The 16,020-nt window shown below is 34.9% G+C and overlaps 1 protein-coding gene across 3 annotated transcripts; it reads right to left on the bottom strand.

Annotated features, from left to right (window-relative positions):
• Window positions 1-772: 772 nt before the first annotated feature.
• Window positions 773-12,607, bottom strand: LOC122590571 (fumarylacetoacetase). Of its 3 annotated transcripts, none has more exons than XM_043762767.1 (15): window positions 12,294-12,607; window positions 10,677-10,755; window positions 10,426-10,484; window positions 10,226-10,350; window positions 10,047-10,121; window positions 9,565-9,640; window positions 9,384-9,483; window positions 9,239-9,298; window positions 9,068-9,138; window positions 8,908-8,970; window positions 2,313-2,377; window positions 2,047-2,143; window positions 1,833-1,958; window positions 1,616-1,707; window positions 773-1,023 (listed from the first exon to the last, which is right to left on the bottom strand). In XM_043762767.1, the coding sequence occupies exons 1-14, from the start codon at window positions 12,486-12,488 to the stop codon at window positions 1,645-1,647; spliced, it is 1,254 nt and encodes a 417-aa protein (XP_043618702.1). In that variant the 5' UTR covers window positions 12,489-12,607; the 3' UTR covers window positions 773-1,023; window positions 1,616-1,644. The 3 variants fall into 3 exon arrangements, with proteins under 3 accessions (XP_043618702.1, XP_043618701.1, XP_043618700.1); XM_043762766.1 differs by lacking the exon at window positions 773-1,023 and adding an exon at window positions 1,091-1,314; XM_043762765.1 differs by lacking the exon at window positions 773-1,023 and adding an exon at window positions 1,091-1,317.
• Window positions 12,608-16,020: the final 3,413 nt, after the last annotated feature.

Genomic DNA, 16,020 nt, shown 5'->3' on the forward strand with positions numbered 1-16,020 from the left:
ATCACAAATATCAGACTTATTTTATGTAGTTGTGTTCTTAACCGTATAAATAAACATAGACTAGAACACCTTTTTGTAGTAGTGTTACACTGTTATTTAGGCAAACAAATCCGCCTTACTTATAAATAGTAGTAGTTTAACTGAAGGGCCTTTCTTCCTAGACCATTCATGGTTTCTACATTCATTCTTCATTCATGGCTTCATGAATGGGTTTGGGTTAGCGACCTTAGATAAGCAAAATACAGAATCTGAACGGTTAAAATCATAATGGATGTTTGCCAGTTGCCACATAATATACAACCTTTCCCCTGCCTTGGCATTCAATGTTGCAAAACTAGGGATGAGCATAAAGCCCGAAAACCCGAAAACCGGCCTAAGACCGACCGAATCCGGACCTACCCGACCCGGACCGGATGCCAAACGGTCCGGTCCTAGGTTCCTAGTTTAAGGTAAATTCAACTTATCTAAATGAAATTGCCAATCTCAAGCCAAAATCATTCGAGAATACCCTTTTATTCTTTTTCACATTGGATGCATCTTAAAAGTCTTTGTGTCTAGAGACTGGGCATTCAAGAAGACAATTGAAGTTGACGACATCACAACACTAAATAGTTGCTGCATGAGAACCTCATTCGAGGGTTTCTTTGAGGTCTGGCAAGGAGGGCAGAAGCTTCAAGGCCCAAAAAATTATATTTTGTGGATTCAAGTTTTATGATCTTTATTATTTTGAGTCAAAACAAAAACTTAATACGAGTAGTAGAGAAACTGAAAATTTGATCAACAAAGATTGGAATTGAAAAATCAACAAAAGTCAAAAAAACAATGTTCGATTTTCTTTTTGAGACTTTCTTGTCAACAGTCAAGCCTGTCTTTATTATAGTCCAACTCCCACATCTAGATCTAATACAACTACAGAATACATGATTTGATTCATATGCTGTATACGCTTGATCTGGCCCAACATTCAAGTGATCACGAATCAACACCAAAAAATTAAACTGGTCGGCCAACAATCAACAAGATCTTGACGATGATGAACCATTAGCACCAATTAGTAGACATGTAATGAAACGCAATGATGTTGAAGATGTTGCACCAAAGAAAATGTTAGTTATGAACTCAGAAATAATTATCTACTGATTACAGAAATATTACTGTTTACAGTTAATTACTGCTACATAGAGAGAAGGTGTACTAGCTTTCGAGTTAGTTTCAGAAATTCTGAATCAGAACTCAATTATCATTTTTAGTACACATAACTAAGCAAACGCACACCGCAGACACGATATTCATTATTAACTCAGCACTAACACCCTGCTGAATAAACAAAAATACACATCGAATATCAGCAGATTATTATTCAGTCCATACAAACCCAAAAATAAAAAATCTGGTAGTGACTTCTGGTTTCAAACAAGTGTATCAAAAGAAAAAAAAATAGTGCGAAGTATAAAACTTTACTAATAACGTGGCTATCAAGTACTTCTCACAATTTGAAATGATTATTTCTCAATGTTAAAGTCGAAAACTACTATTATTATGTCAATGTCAAATTTTATGCTTAAGGAAGGAAGACGAAACTACTTGAGATGATTAAAAGCAGAATGTGTTTTACCTATACTGATGGGTGGAACAATTAGATAACTATGGCAAAGACGGTAGGATTTTTCCTGAGCATGTACCAAATCCAACATTGTAACCATTTCCCTGCAGAAGAGAGCCCAAAGTCATGTAATTAGCCTTCCAAAGCCATCCGTGATGAATTTTCCATGTCAATCTATTTAGATTAGGGAATAGATAAAACAAAGAGTTCAACTCAAAACGTGTATTACCTTGCAACAGCCACTGATAATAACTTCATCTCCATCTTCTATAAATTTACGACTTGTTTTGCCAAGAGACAACTCTTTTGTTCCATTCCATGTTAACTCTAGCAAGCATCCATATGATTCAGATTCCTGTAAATATTTAAGCAGTAAAATAGCATGAACTTTCATATAGATTTAAATTGTGTAAAAAGAAGTGAACGCAAAGCTAAAATCTTACAGGTCCGCTTATTGTTCCAGTTCCTAGGAGATCTCCAGGCCTCAAATTACAGCCATTCACAGTATGGTGTGCAAGTTGTTGGGTCAGTGTCCAGTACCTAACAGACAATGATTTTGACTCAGAATTAAACAATTAAAACATCATTTTACTTACCTACGGGAATTTTTTTATCACAAAATATACAATGATACATTAATAGTATTAGAGAAATGGAACTAAACTGATTGCTAGGTACAGAACAACATATTGTAGTGTGCATGTCTTACAAGTGATTGAAATTGCTTCTTGTGACAATGAATGAATCATCTTGTCCTGCTGGTTTAACACGAACCTTGAATGGAAAGACTAGTTAGATCTCGGAAAAAAGAGTAGTGCAAAGAATTTACCAAGACTTTTGTTAAATGACAAATAAGTAGGAACAGGTATAGACGGCCTTGATCAAAGTCACCATAAATTTCAACAGCCATTCTAGTGCACTGAAGGTCTAAACTAACAAGGACATTGAAGGTTTAGAAGTATATGCTACAGGGTTTAGAAATGAAAGTGTGCCTGCAAACACACAAGCCATCATGGCACTTAGACTCTCTTAGTGGACAAGGTGGGTAACACATCAAACAAGTGATTTTATACAGGTCAAATCGGACCAGAACCAATGTTCTATATAATTCGGTCCTAGAATATGTTCCTAAAATAGGATTGTAATACTTACTTTTACTATGGTGATTTAGTAAGTTTTTAATTTAAAGGCGAATTTGTATTATAAACAGAAAATTTACAAGCAAATAAAATGAAACAATACATGACTATGTACTATTCTACCACCAATTCTATAACAATCCAATTCTACTTAAACCTCCCAAACAGACTCAAATACAAAAACAATTCAGAAACACCAGGAACCATACGAACTAGTGCTAGAAAGGGACCCAGAAGTGTCATCTTACACCACTCTCTATTCCCTTCCGCACACACTAGTCCAGGTTCATCTCAATATAGCATCAGAAACAAACATCCAGTCTTCAAAATTAACTGGCAAACAAAGCATTTGACTTCCAAACAAGCTTCCATTTTGCAGCCATTTTTATCACATTCTTAGAATTCTTAACTTTCGAAGAAAGCAGCTTGAATCTAACATCTTTAATTCTGCTACAAACTTCCTCCTCACTCCTTTGTTCATTCTTGAAAAGTCTTGAATTCCTTTCCTGCCAAATATAATAGATAGAAGCAGCCAATACTAGTTTATTCCCTATCACAATAATACTATTCTGCACTCTCATATCAACATTCTCCAGAATACAACCCTCCAGATTGGAACTCATATTTACCAAAGTAGTCATATTCTTCATATATTCCCAGATATTCTTTGCAAATTGACATTGAAAAAAAAGATGAGCATGACTATCAGCAACATCTTGACAGAATGGGCACCTTAAACTTCCACCCTGCTGCCATTTTTCCATTCTATCATGAGTCATTAACCTGCCCTGTATAGCTAACCACAGAATAAAAGCGTGTTTAGGAACCATTTGAGTAAACCAAACAACCTGTTTCCAGTCAACCTTTGGTCTATTATCTCTAAGATCTTCCCAAGCTTGTTTAGTACTAATATTTACCTTTTGATTCTCATTGTTAACCGACTGAATTTTATCTACCTTATCAATCTGCCAATCAGGTACCTCAATATGACCAAGACTAGGAAACATTAACATCCACTCACTTGGCCATTTCCAACTTCCCTCATTACACATATCAGCTACCCTCATATTATCATCCAATCTAGCATCATATATAGCTCTCCTAGATATAAAATCACATAAAGGCCCCTTTTCACTCCACTTATCATACCATAGAGAAATATTTCTTCCATTACCAATCTCATACCATACATGACTTTTAATCATATCTCTAATCTTTAACATATTTCTCCAACCCTAACTGTCACTCTTTTTTGCATCAATTTTTCAAATACTTTTACCTTTTAATTTCACCACATTCACCCCCTTTGCCCACAAAGAATCCTTGTTTTCTAAAATTTTCCAGAATTGTCTTAAAAGTAACACTTCATTCCATTTCTTCATATCTTTTAAACCTAAACCACCCTCCTCTTTAGGTTTACAAACATTCTTCCATGCCACTTTAGCTTTCCCTTGTGCAGAATCCCCATTATTCCAAAGGAACCTTTTAAAAAGTTGTTCAAGTTCTTTAATCACTGCAGCAGGTATCATATACACTAAAGCCCAGTAATTCTGCATAGAAGCTAAAACAGCTGCAATTGATTGCAATCTTCCTGCATAAGAAAGAGTTTTATTCCTCCAGCTCTTAATCTTGCTTTTCACTTTATCCACCAGAACTTTGCAGTCTTTAGTCCCCAACATCTTAGCTAACAATGGCACTCCCAAATACCTTACAGGAAGCTTACCACATTTAAATGGCAAAATACTAATTAACTCCTGCTTATTCTTTTCCTTAATGCTTCCAAAGAATATAATACTTTTTCCAAGATTAGGAATTAACCCTGAGACTTTAGAAAATTCATCCAATGACTTCTGAATAACCTTGATGGATCCAGCAGTTCCTTTACATAGTACTAACAAATCATCAGCAAAGCATATGTGAGACAGCTTTAAATCTTTGCATCCAAAATGATACTCAAACTCACTAGAATCTTTATTGTTCTTGCACATTATTAGATTAAACACTTCCATTACCAATGTAAACAAGTAAGGAGAAATAGGGTCTCCTTCTCTCAATCCTCTTCCACCTTTAAAATATCCATGAGTCTCACCATTCAAACATATAGAAAATTTAGTAGTTGAGACACAAGTCATTATCCAAGTTACCATTTTCTCATGAAACCCAAATTCCTTTAAAATATTCTCAAGGAATTTCCAGTTCACTGTGTCATAAGCCTTTTGTATATCTATTTGCATGGCACATCTTTTAGGCCCTGACTTCCTAATATAACCTCTGAGCAACTCCTGTGCTATCAAAATATTGTCTTGGATATGCCTACCAGGCACAAAAGCACTTTGATTAATATGCACTATCTTTCCAAGACCACTCTGAATTCTCTTTGTAAGGATTTTACTTGTACATTTGTATATAACATTACAACAAGCAATAGGTCTGAAATCAGAAACCTTATTAGGAGTAGCAATCTTAGGAATTAAAGCAATCAATGTAGCATTAATTTCACCAAGAATTTTTCCTTTCAAGAAGAACTCCTTAATTGCTCTGCACACATTCTTTCCAATTAAATCCCATGCTTTTCTGAAAAATCCAGAAGTATACCCATCAGGTCTAGAGGCCTTATTACTATCAATATCAAAAATTGCTTCCTTTATTTCTTCATCAGTTACACCTTTAACCATATTATCAGAATCTTCCTTATCAAGCACCTTCCTAAAAAAGTCCCTTCATTAGTGGTTCAATACTATCAGTTCTCCCAAGAAAATTCTGAAAATGTTTAACAAATTGTTTAGCCACATCATCTCCTTCATATCTGTTCCCATCCTCATCACAAATAACTTCTACTTTGCCTTTATTCCTTCTAAACTTCAGCATACTATGAAAATATGCAGTATTCCTATCACCTTCTTTCAACCAATTAATCTTCACTTTTTGCTGTAACAATTTCATTTCCTCATTAACAGCAGCAACATATTCATTTAGGGTCTTAATAGCTTGCTTTTTGATCTCTACATTATGGGGATCCATATCATAAGCTTCTTGATCTCTCTTCAATTTCTCCTTTAAGCCTCTAGAATTCTCATAAATGTTGTCCTTATTCCAACTAATTCTGTTAAGACGCTTTTTAAGCTTCTTTAAATTCTGCACAAGCTTATACATATGACACCCATGTATCCTATCATCCCACTCATCCTTCACCACCTCTAGAAATTCAGTTCTATTAGTGATAAAATTAGAAAATCTAAATGATCTAACCTTCCTAGTAAGCTCAGCTTTTATATTCAACACAGCAGGACTATGATCAGACTTCAGAGATAAGAAAAGGAAGAAACATACCATGAGCCTTCTGAAATCTATTTACAAAACCATCATTTACCATGATTCTGTCCAGTTTCTTTAGAATATTGCATTTCATGCTCTTCAAAGACTTTGTCCATGTATAGTGGAACCCACTACTCACAATATTATCAATTTCTAACATATTAACAGCATTCTTAAAATCATTCATGTCATTGGTGACACCAGATCCTCCTGCAGAATGCTCATCAACACCCAAAGTGACATTAAAATCCCCCATTAAAACCCAAGGATGATTATCAACAATCCTCTTATGATTACCTAATTCTTTCCACAAATCCTTTCTTTCCGTTCCATTATTACTTGCATAAATGATACTGCAGTAAAATTTTATACTGCTATTAATATTCTCAACTAAACAGTTCATTGTTTGGTTAGTCATGCCAATTCCCATAACTTTCACAACAGCAGGATTCCATCCCATCATAATTCTACAAGAACTTGGACTATAATGTACATTTGACATCCACTCCCAGTTCTTAAAAACCTTATTTCCAATTCTGTCCACATTATGTACTTTTAGGTGAGTTTCCAGGACAGCACATATCTGCACTCTTTCTTCCCTAATAAACTTAACAACTTCATTCTGCTTAAATTCAGTACTCATTCCCCTAATATTCCAGCTTACAACTTTAAACTCCATAAATTCATTGACAAAAGTAATACTCATATAGATATATGAGTAGCACCCCCATTCATCTCATCAGCAACCAAATAACTAACTGGTTGATTCATTCTCAACTTCAATAACATCCTCTTCCTCATCAGTGTCCCACTCCTTATGCCTACTTTCCCATCTATCCTTATAATATCTTAGCATTTTTCCTGACCAGTTCTTAGTAGCCTGCATAGATGGCTGTTCTTTCCTCTTAATATAACTATCAACAATTAATTTCTCACCATAATCAATATCAGGTTACTGCTCACTCCCTCCATTCTCTTCATTTAAAACTGGATATTTATTATCATTCAGTTCACCTATATTATTATTCACCTCTTTTTGTTGCTTCCCATCCTGTTCTCTCACTCCTTTACTCTGCCATATAGTCTTTCCTCTAATATTCCTTCCATTCCTGCCGCTTTGCTCTCCATTCTTCCTATAAAACCTTCTCCTGTTATTAACATGAACAAAATCATCCTCCTTTGTTTCTTTTTGGCTATCAATCACATTTCCATATTTACCTTCCACTCTCTCACCTGTTGCATTCTGTTTCTTACATTTGGCATCACTATGCCCAAAAACTTGACAATGACTACACTTAATAGGCTTCCAAGTATATTCCACATTCACATATTTAGTACTTTTAATATTCTGAAATTCATCCTTGTAAACTATTTCAATCTAGTCCTTTAATTCCTTTCCTGCTTCAAACTCAACTAAAACTCTTACATAACCAATCCTCCCATTTCCTTGATGGCACATATTAGCAGTCATACTATCCATCATAAGTGGTTTGCCCAATCTGCTAGCTAAAGTACTAATTCCCTTATACTCCAAGCTTCTAAAGGCAGATTCACCAATTTAATCCACATAGGTATTTTATTAGGTTCTGCCTTTTCCATACTCACCTCAGGATTCCATTCTTGCACAACAAGGGGCTTTCCATTCACCATCCATGGACTTTGTTCAACTACCTTGTGCATCCCATCCAAACTTCTGAACTTAAAGTAGCAACTTCCCTTATTATCCTTAATAATCTCACTTAACCCATATTTGCCCCACATTCTCCTCAGATTATACCTTATCTCACTTAATTCAATATTACATCCCACAAAGAAGCCGCGGGCAGTCATTTGCCACTTCTTACATCCTTCTTTAACAAGATCATCCTCAAAAATGACTACCACCTCACCCTTATCATTCAATCCAGTAGGAACAAAAAACAAATTTCTATCCATATCATTCCCAGATTTAACAATATAGCATGACATTTGGTTTACAGTATTCCTAATCATATCACTTGCCAAATGAGTATCATTAACATCATTAATATCAGCCATAACAGAGCATTCCTTAGACAGAATCTTACTTACAGAATTCTCAATTGCAACATCATGAGCATTGCCATCACTACCTTCCTGATCACCAATTCCATTTGATTTGAGTTCATCCATTCCAATACCTGCTCCCATAGTATCTCCCTTCTCCACTTCTTTATTTAGTTCCAAATTCTGCTTTATATCTTCCTTACAACCATTTATATCCTCCACCTCAGCTTTCCTATTCACACTGCTGACGTCATCATCTTCATTATTATTCTTCTCAATATTTACAGCTTTTTTATGTTTATTATTCTTATTATTCATTACATAATCACCTAAATTTATTGGAGTTTTAGTATTTCTACCCGATGATCTTTTTTTCGACATTATTACAAAAATCCCAAATTCTAGGGTTTTTAATGCCTTTGAAAATCGTAAAATTGCTCCAGTAGGGTTATGCAGAATGAAGATTAGATCATAAACCGACAAAGAATGATGAAAATTGGTGAAGAAATGAAAGAGAATTGAAGATTATTAATGGCGGAAATTTAAAATCATTTTCCCGCCGAAATCGCCATCAGGAGAGAGAGCTTATTCCATGATTAGCACAAAAAATTGATAGTAATATGTAATTACATTTTGGATGATTTTGGAGCCATTCAACCCTTTCGGCCCATTTCCTTCTAAACTATTTCACATTTTATCCCTTGTAACCCTCTAGAATACATACATAATCCAAATCGATACATTCATAAGTAGATGGGTGAAAATGCTACTTTTCAGATAGAGGCTCACTTGGACAATAGAGAAAGTTAAGCGTTCAAATCATACCTCCAAAGAAATATCATAATTCTTCGATATCTTTTCTGCAAGGTATGGCAAAGGCGGAGGGACCTGCAAGTTTAAAAGGTCGCTTATATGTCAAAGGGATTTTAACCAAACATTAAAGTTGAGTATGTACTGGCTATTGGTCTTAGAAGAAGAGAGCTACCTGCTTGGGAGCATCACAAGCAAACGGTTCTAGAGCTTCTAAAGTCACAATCCAAGGGGATATTGTTGTTCCTGCAAAAGACCAGAATTGAGTCTAGACCTGGTTTTGCTACTACATGATACAAACTTCATTAAATAAGAAAAAAAAAAAAGAAAAAGCCTGAGTTCTTACCAAAACTTTTACCAAGAAAAGGACCAAGAGGCACATACTCCCATGCCTGAATATCTCTTGCTGTTGAGGCCATTGCTTAAACAAAGTTAATCGAGAACCAAATCTAGTTACAGATAAGAATGGTGTGAGGTAAAGAATAACATACCACTCCAGTCATTCATAAGCACAACTCCAAAAATGTGATCTGCAGCGTTGTTCACGTCTATTGGCTTTCCCAACACATTTCCAGGCCCAATAACAGCAGCCTTGAAGCAACAGACACAAAAACAAGGTGAGAAAAGGATTACCCATATATAAGAATTGCCAAAGCATGGAGTGGAAAATACCATCTCAAGCTCAAAGTCAATCTTTTTTGACGGTCCAAAGTATGGTGGAGAGTCACCAGTTGGATGAGATTGACCTCTGAAGAAAAACAAATTGTATGTTAGATGAAATCTGGAATCCTTAGGATGGATCACCCTAAATCTTGTAAAGCTGATCATAAGCAGATGAAAATATGAAAACCATCAAGAACAGAAACATAAACAAGGAAAGAGTAACAAGGGAGCTCAAATGTTATGCTGATTGCATAACTTTAAGATCATAAGTTAGTTAAATATCAGCTAGCCACCACGCCTGCACATAACTCGTATCATATATAACAAAACCGGCAAAACATATGCAGACAGTCAATCTGCACCTATTCTCGAGGAATACTTGCATATGGAACAGTAGAACACACATTCAACTAGAGGAAAGGGATAAGATAGAACACCCACTTAAAGGTATGAATTTCATAAATTAAAAAATATCAGAGAGATTTATTTACTTTGGTCTAATAATATCAGTTCCGGTTATGACAATAGATGATGCTCTTCCATGATATGCAATTGGGAGATGAAACCTGGATATTTCACAGATTTTAGAACATCAAACAGGATGAACATGATCAAGGAGGAAGTATAAAACCATGCACAAAATGAGCCCATAATTTGTATATATACTTACCAGTTGGGATTAATTGGGTTCTGTGGCCCCCTAAATATGGTCCCACAATTCTTAGCATGATGCAGAGATGAAAAGAAATCTGTGTAGTCCCCTATTGCAATCGGAATCAGCATTTCTACCTCATCCTGGAGAATTATGAGTTAAAGAAGCTCTAGTACAACAGAAACGGCATAAAACGTGTATTCAAATAGATCACATACCATAGGCAAAAGTGACTTTTGCCTCAAACTTGCATTATTTTGTAACGTTGGTTCAGCCGCTACATCAGAAAACACAGGCATTATAAGTTTTAAGATATACTTGGAACTTGAATCTTATAAGAGAAAAGAACATAGGCTCATCCATATTTTTGCATTTATGTAGCCAAACAGAAGATTTGAATTTGAGTGCTCGCACTTCCAATCAAATATTTAAATGATTAATATATGCAAGATGGGAAGTCATATTGCACCTGATAACAATTTTTGCAATGTAGCACGAGCTTCCTTCCATGCTGGTCTTCCCAGTTCGAGAAATTTGTTAAGATTTGACTGCATTTAAAACAATTAACATTTGAAGATTGTGTTAAGAATTTTCTTTACGATTCATTTCAAAAATGCTGATACTATTTGTTGGCAATGGAATCAAAGCACAAATTAACTCAACGTCGTCCAAATAAGAGAAACTAAATATCAAAGCCGTTAATTCTATCAAAGTACATACTACTTTGGCTTGAAGTCATCAAAGTATAAGTAGTTTTTAAAAATGGAAAAAAGAACAGAGTTGATATTCGAAATGATTAACCGAAATTCACCATCTTTGTTATATTATAAAGCATTTGCTTTTATACCCACAAAAACTTTCAATAAAAATTTTTATAAATATTATTCCTAATTGGCATATATTACACATAGAAGTATAACACTATAAATCATAACGACCTAAATATTTACATTAATTATCTCAAACGAAAACTGACAACCTTAAGATTAACCAGTCATCCAAATTGAACTAGGCTAAATGCCGTTTAATGAAAAATATGCATTCCGATATAATTAGTATCTTAACTTCTAAGACCATTCACAAGGGTTGGTGAAACAAAGAAAGTAGCCAGTGAAGGGTAATGGGTAGGAAGCTCCTGATACCAAGATACCCAGAGCACACACCACTTAGTACTCATGCCCGATGAAGCAATCCTGACACATGGAGCACAAGATATATTTCTCCACTTGCCTTTAGCAAGATTTAAACATGTGACCTTGCAGTCTTCATCTTGTGGGCCCATATAGTCACATGGCGGCGGTACCAGTTGATCTATGATCAATTTGTAAGTGGCCAATGAAGTGTTAATGTGTACCGGTGAAACACATTGGTGAAGATGAGATTGTTGATGTGTTGTTTTAATTGGATTATAGTATAGTATACAATTTACAATATAAATAACTCTTTGTTCCGGAGAAAAAATTATGTATATTATTATAGGATATCACAACAGAATATTTGTCCCAAAAATCACTCAGGTATATATCATTATAATCACTATCATCATTCATCAGTGTATTCTTCATTCAACTAAGTAGGTAAGGTTTCTTCTATATTTATCAAGACTCATCCGCTATTTTATATACCCTCTTTAGCTAAAATTTTCTTCATTATCATTTGTTAGAGACACTGTAATTCTATAAACTCTTCTGCTTTTTTTTTTCAGGCCCGCGCTTTTTTTCCGCCTGTCGCCTAGGCCCCATTTGGGGTCATTGCGCTTTGAGTCTGCTTTCGCCTTTGACAACTATGCTAATAACAACCATACCCAATCTCACATATACTTTGGGTAGGTGATGGTACTATTCAAGTAAGGATAATGCAATGTAAGTATGTAACTTCCAAATTTAAGCAAAAACAAGTATTAAACTGAAATATAATAAAATCAAATTAAATTAATACTCTCTCCATCTTAAAATGTTTGTATATTGGCCACAAACTAAAATGTTAAGCATTTGAGACGGAGAGAGACGTACAGGAATAAAATTATGTGAAATAGAAAAGAGATAAAAGAAAAAAAAACAAAACAAAACAAAAAAAACCAAAAAACCTGATGGAAGCAATCGGAAGAGGAAAGCAAAGGACCATCAAACAAACCAGCGGAATGAATGGATGAAAGATCGACAACGTAATCTCCGATGGCAACTCCTGGTTTTGGTGTGGCACAAGAAGAGTGTTTGAATATTCCGTACGGAAGGTTTTGTATGGAGAAGTGTGAGTCCGGTTTGACTTCAATGAAAGACATGTTTTTTTGTTTACTTCGGCCGGGAAAAATATGTTTCTCCGATGATGAATACAATGGAAGCAGTAGTAGTAGTAGCAAATAGAGTCTCAACTTCTACCACAGTCCACACATCACAACTAACAATGTTAAATTTTATTTAAAAATATAAAAGGGTTACGTCTAACGCCACGTTATACAAAACAAACATGAAACATGTAACATTGTGGGCCCATTGTGGGCGTATTCGACTCGTAACCTTTTATTCGATTTGAAAATACGTGTTTTTGACTCGTGACTTGAAGTATGACTCGACTCGTAAAAGTCAGAATATTTTTATATACGGAGTAGTACATAATATTGTATAATTTTATATATGTGATGTTTTTTGAAACAAAATATAAATTGATTATCTTAATTTATTTTTTTTGGTATCCTAAAAATAGACAAGAAGTTAATACTTACAGACTCAAGTACCGATTTTAAAAATGTAAACCTACCACCAACAGATAACAAGTTAGATTTCCAAGATGCTAATTTGTTTTTGGAACTTATCGATCTCCAAGTTCCAAGTAGCAATTCAGGAGGAAGTAACCCATATGATCCACACCAATCCCAATAATAGATGATTTATTGAGATTAATCTTGAGCCCAGAAGAAAATAAAAACAAAGAGCATTGGTGATAACCTCCAAATCATACTAAGACCATTCACCCACCAACATCACATCATACTAAGACCATTCACCCACCAACATCACATCATCAGCATAGAATAAATGAGAAATGAACACCTTTTTGATCTTGACACCATAAAAGAAAATACCTTTCTTAACCAAACTGTCAATAGCTACATGAAGACCCTCTATAGCAATAATGAATAAAAATGGTGCCATCGGATCTCCCAGTCGAAGCCCACGTTGGATGGGGAATTCCTGGGTAGGGCTACCATTACTAAGATGGAATAGCTGGCCGAATATAAGCAAGCTTTGATCCATTCAATCCTGAGGATAAAAATAAGGAATTCCCAAGACAAAGAGTCATAAGCTTTAGCAAAATCGATTTTAAACAACATTAATTAATCTTTTCTTTCTAGCTTTATACCAATCAATAATCTCATTCAAGATGAGAGGCCCATCCAAGATATGTCTACCTTTTATGAAAGGCGGGCTCCTCTGGGCTTACAATAGAATCAATAACTTTAAAAGCTTGGCCACAATTTTATATTGGACGCCAGTAAGACTAATAGTTCTGAAATCAGAAATCACAGGATTAATCACTTTAGAAATAAGTGTAACAAAAGAAGAATTGTTGTAGGAATTTTGGCCTTGTTGTGGAATTCTGCCACCATGCAAAAAATGACGTCTTTGACAACCTCCTAATTCCTTTTGATAAATTTGAATGAGAACCCGTCTTGACCAGGAGCCTTGTCACCCCCACAACTCCATACCACAGCTTTGAATTCTTCTTGTGAAAACTCGACTTCAAGGAAAGACATTTGATTTGTAGATAGATTCTTAAAAGTTGACTGCTCAAAGTTGAATGCAAGACCTATGAGAGCTTTAAACTTATTGGCGAAGTGATCAAAGAAGCAAAATTGTATTTCCTTAGGATCCAGTATCCAATTCCCATTAACTTTTATGATCGTCTTCATTTAATGATAATGGCATGAAAATTTCGAGTTGTCATCCCCCTCGACACTCCATTTAACCTTTGTTTTTTGTATGAGATCACAGTTAACCCGATTGTCCCACGAATGTCCGGACCGGGGGCCTTGTCACCCCTACAACTCCAAACCACAACTTTGCTTTCTTCTTGTGAAAACTCGGCTTCAAGAAAAGACATTTGATTTGTAGACAGATTCTTAAAAGCCGATTGCTCAAAATTAAATGGAAGACACTTGAAAGCTTTAAACTTATTGGCAAAGTGATTAAAGAAGCAAAATTTTATCTCCTTAGGATCCGATATCCGATTCCCATTAACTTTTATGCCATTTAAATTCTATTAACATCGTCTCTAGTGCGACCTCTGTTGCAATCCTTTCGCCATATTTTAACATCTCCCTTTAGTTTTTTAAGTTTGTCTTTTAGATACACAAACACACAGTTTTTACCATCATGAATCTGATTGCAGTTGGTAGATAAAACAGTGTCAAAACCCTTGCAATCCATCCAAGAATTAAAGAACTTGAATGGGGTTGGACTAAAATCCACTTTCTTTCTTGAAAGTAAAAGAGGCCGATGATCGGACACAATATCATCCAAAGCTTCGAGAACAAAATCCTAACACGTATTATAGATTTCCATATTAATGAAAAAATCTATGGAGTCTACTAGCCTTAGAACCATCAGCGGAGACTCTACTAAATCGGTGTCGGCCAAGATTAAGGTCGACAAAAGATCCATTATCAACGAAACGATTAAAATTTAAAGCATTGATTTTTGAGAAAGACGACCCCATTCTTCCTTCACAACTTCTAACTGAGTTTAAGTCCCCGCACATGATATATTTCCCCGGATGATTAGCCATAGAATTCAGAATGCATTCCCATAGCTAAATCTTCTCATTCTCCGGTTGAGGCACATAAACATTCATAAAATAACAAGACATGTCTTCTATTAATATGTCCGAATTAATTAGCTAATTTTTAATTATTAGACCATTTCTAACTTTTCATTTTTTTCATCTACGCTTATTTATGCTTTGCAGTAGTAGTATCATTTTTTTTTTCTCGTTAACCATTCACATTCCTATAAAATATATAATATTTTTATATATAATATTTTGAAAAATAAAATTGCTTAACTAGTTATACAAAAAGTATTCTCATGGTATTCCCTTTTTTCTTGTACCATGAGGTCATACGCTCGTTCATTAAAAGTTTAGTTACGTAGTTAGTTTTTATAATTGAATATTGTGAAAAAATTTATAGATGAACTGTTAGTTCATTTGGCTAGGGCTTGCCTCTGAAGCCATGATCCTAGCTTTGATTCCTTGCCAAGCATCCAACTTCTAAGTATCTATTCAAAATGAACTATCACAGGCCGGTCCGTCTGTATTCAAAACCATGCCTATAACCACCACTTAATTTTTAAAGACATTTGAGAATTTAGAATCAATAAAGTTTATTAATATTTTGATAGACTGATTAATTATTTGAAATTTAAGATTATTTTTCATAACTTATTATATTAAAACAAACCATAACCCAACCATATAGCAATAGCACATAAGACAATCTCACAGCTCATTGGCAATCAATAGCTTATATGGCATCAATGTAGTCCACTAGTCCGTTTGGCTAAACATAACCCATATAGCAATACATTAGCCCGTTTGGCAAGCCATAGCCAATTCGGCAAGCTATAGCCCTTTTGGCAACAAGTTAGCCCGTTTGGCCATTTTAACAAGTCAACTAACGGTCAATATGCACTTGACAACAATATATATATATACTAGATATTTTATCCCGCGCGATGCACGACTAGTTAAAAAGGTTATTATATGCATTAATAAATAGCTATTCTATAGTCTTATTATGTTGAAATTGATTATGT

Source organism: Erigeron canadensis, chromosome 3 (genome assembly GCF_010389155.1).
Source record: "Erigeron canadensis isolate Cc75 chromosome 3, C_canadensis_v1, whole genome shotgun sequence".
NCBI lineage: Eukaryota > Viridiplantae > Streptophyta > Magnoliopsida > Asterales > Asteraceae > Erigeron > Erigeron canadensis.

Excerpts from the sequence above, each read along its gene's own strand:
- LOC122590571 (XM_043762767.1), bottom strand. The coding sequence starts at position 12,488 with ATGTCTTTCATTGAAGTCAAACCGGACTCACACTTCTCCATACAAAAC. Across the intron at positions 10,485-10,676 it reads ATTGCAAAAATTGTTATCAG|CGGCTGAACCAACGTTACAA; the intron begins GTGCAATATGAC and ends TTTCTGATGTAG. Across the intron at positions 9,484-9,564 it reads TTGACTTTGAGCTTGAGATG|GCTGCTGTTATTGGGCCTGG; the intron begins GTATTTTCCACT and ends TGTTGCTTCAAG.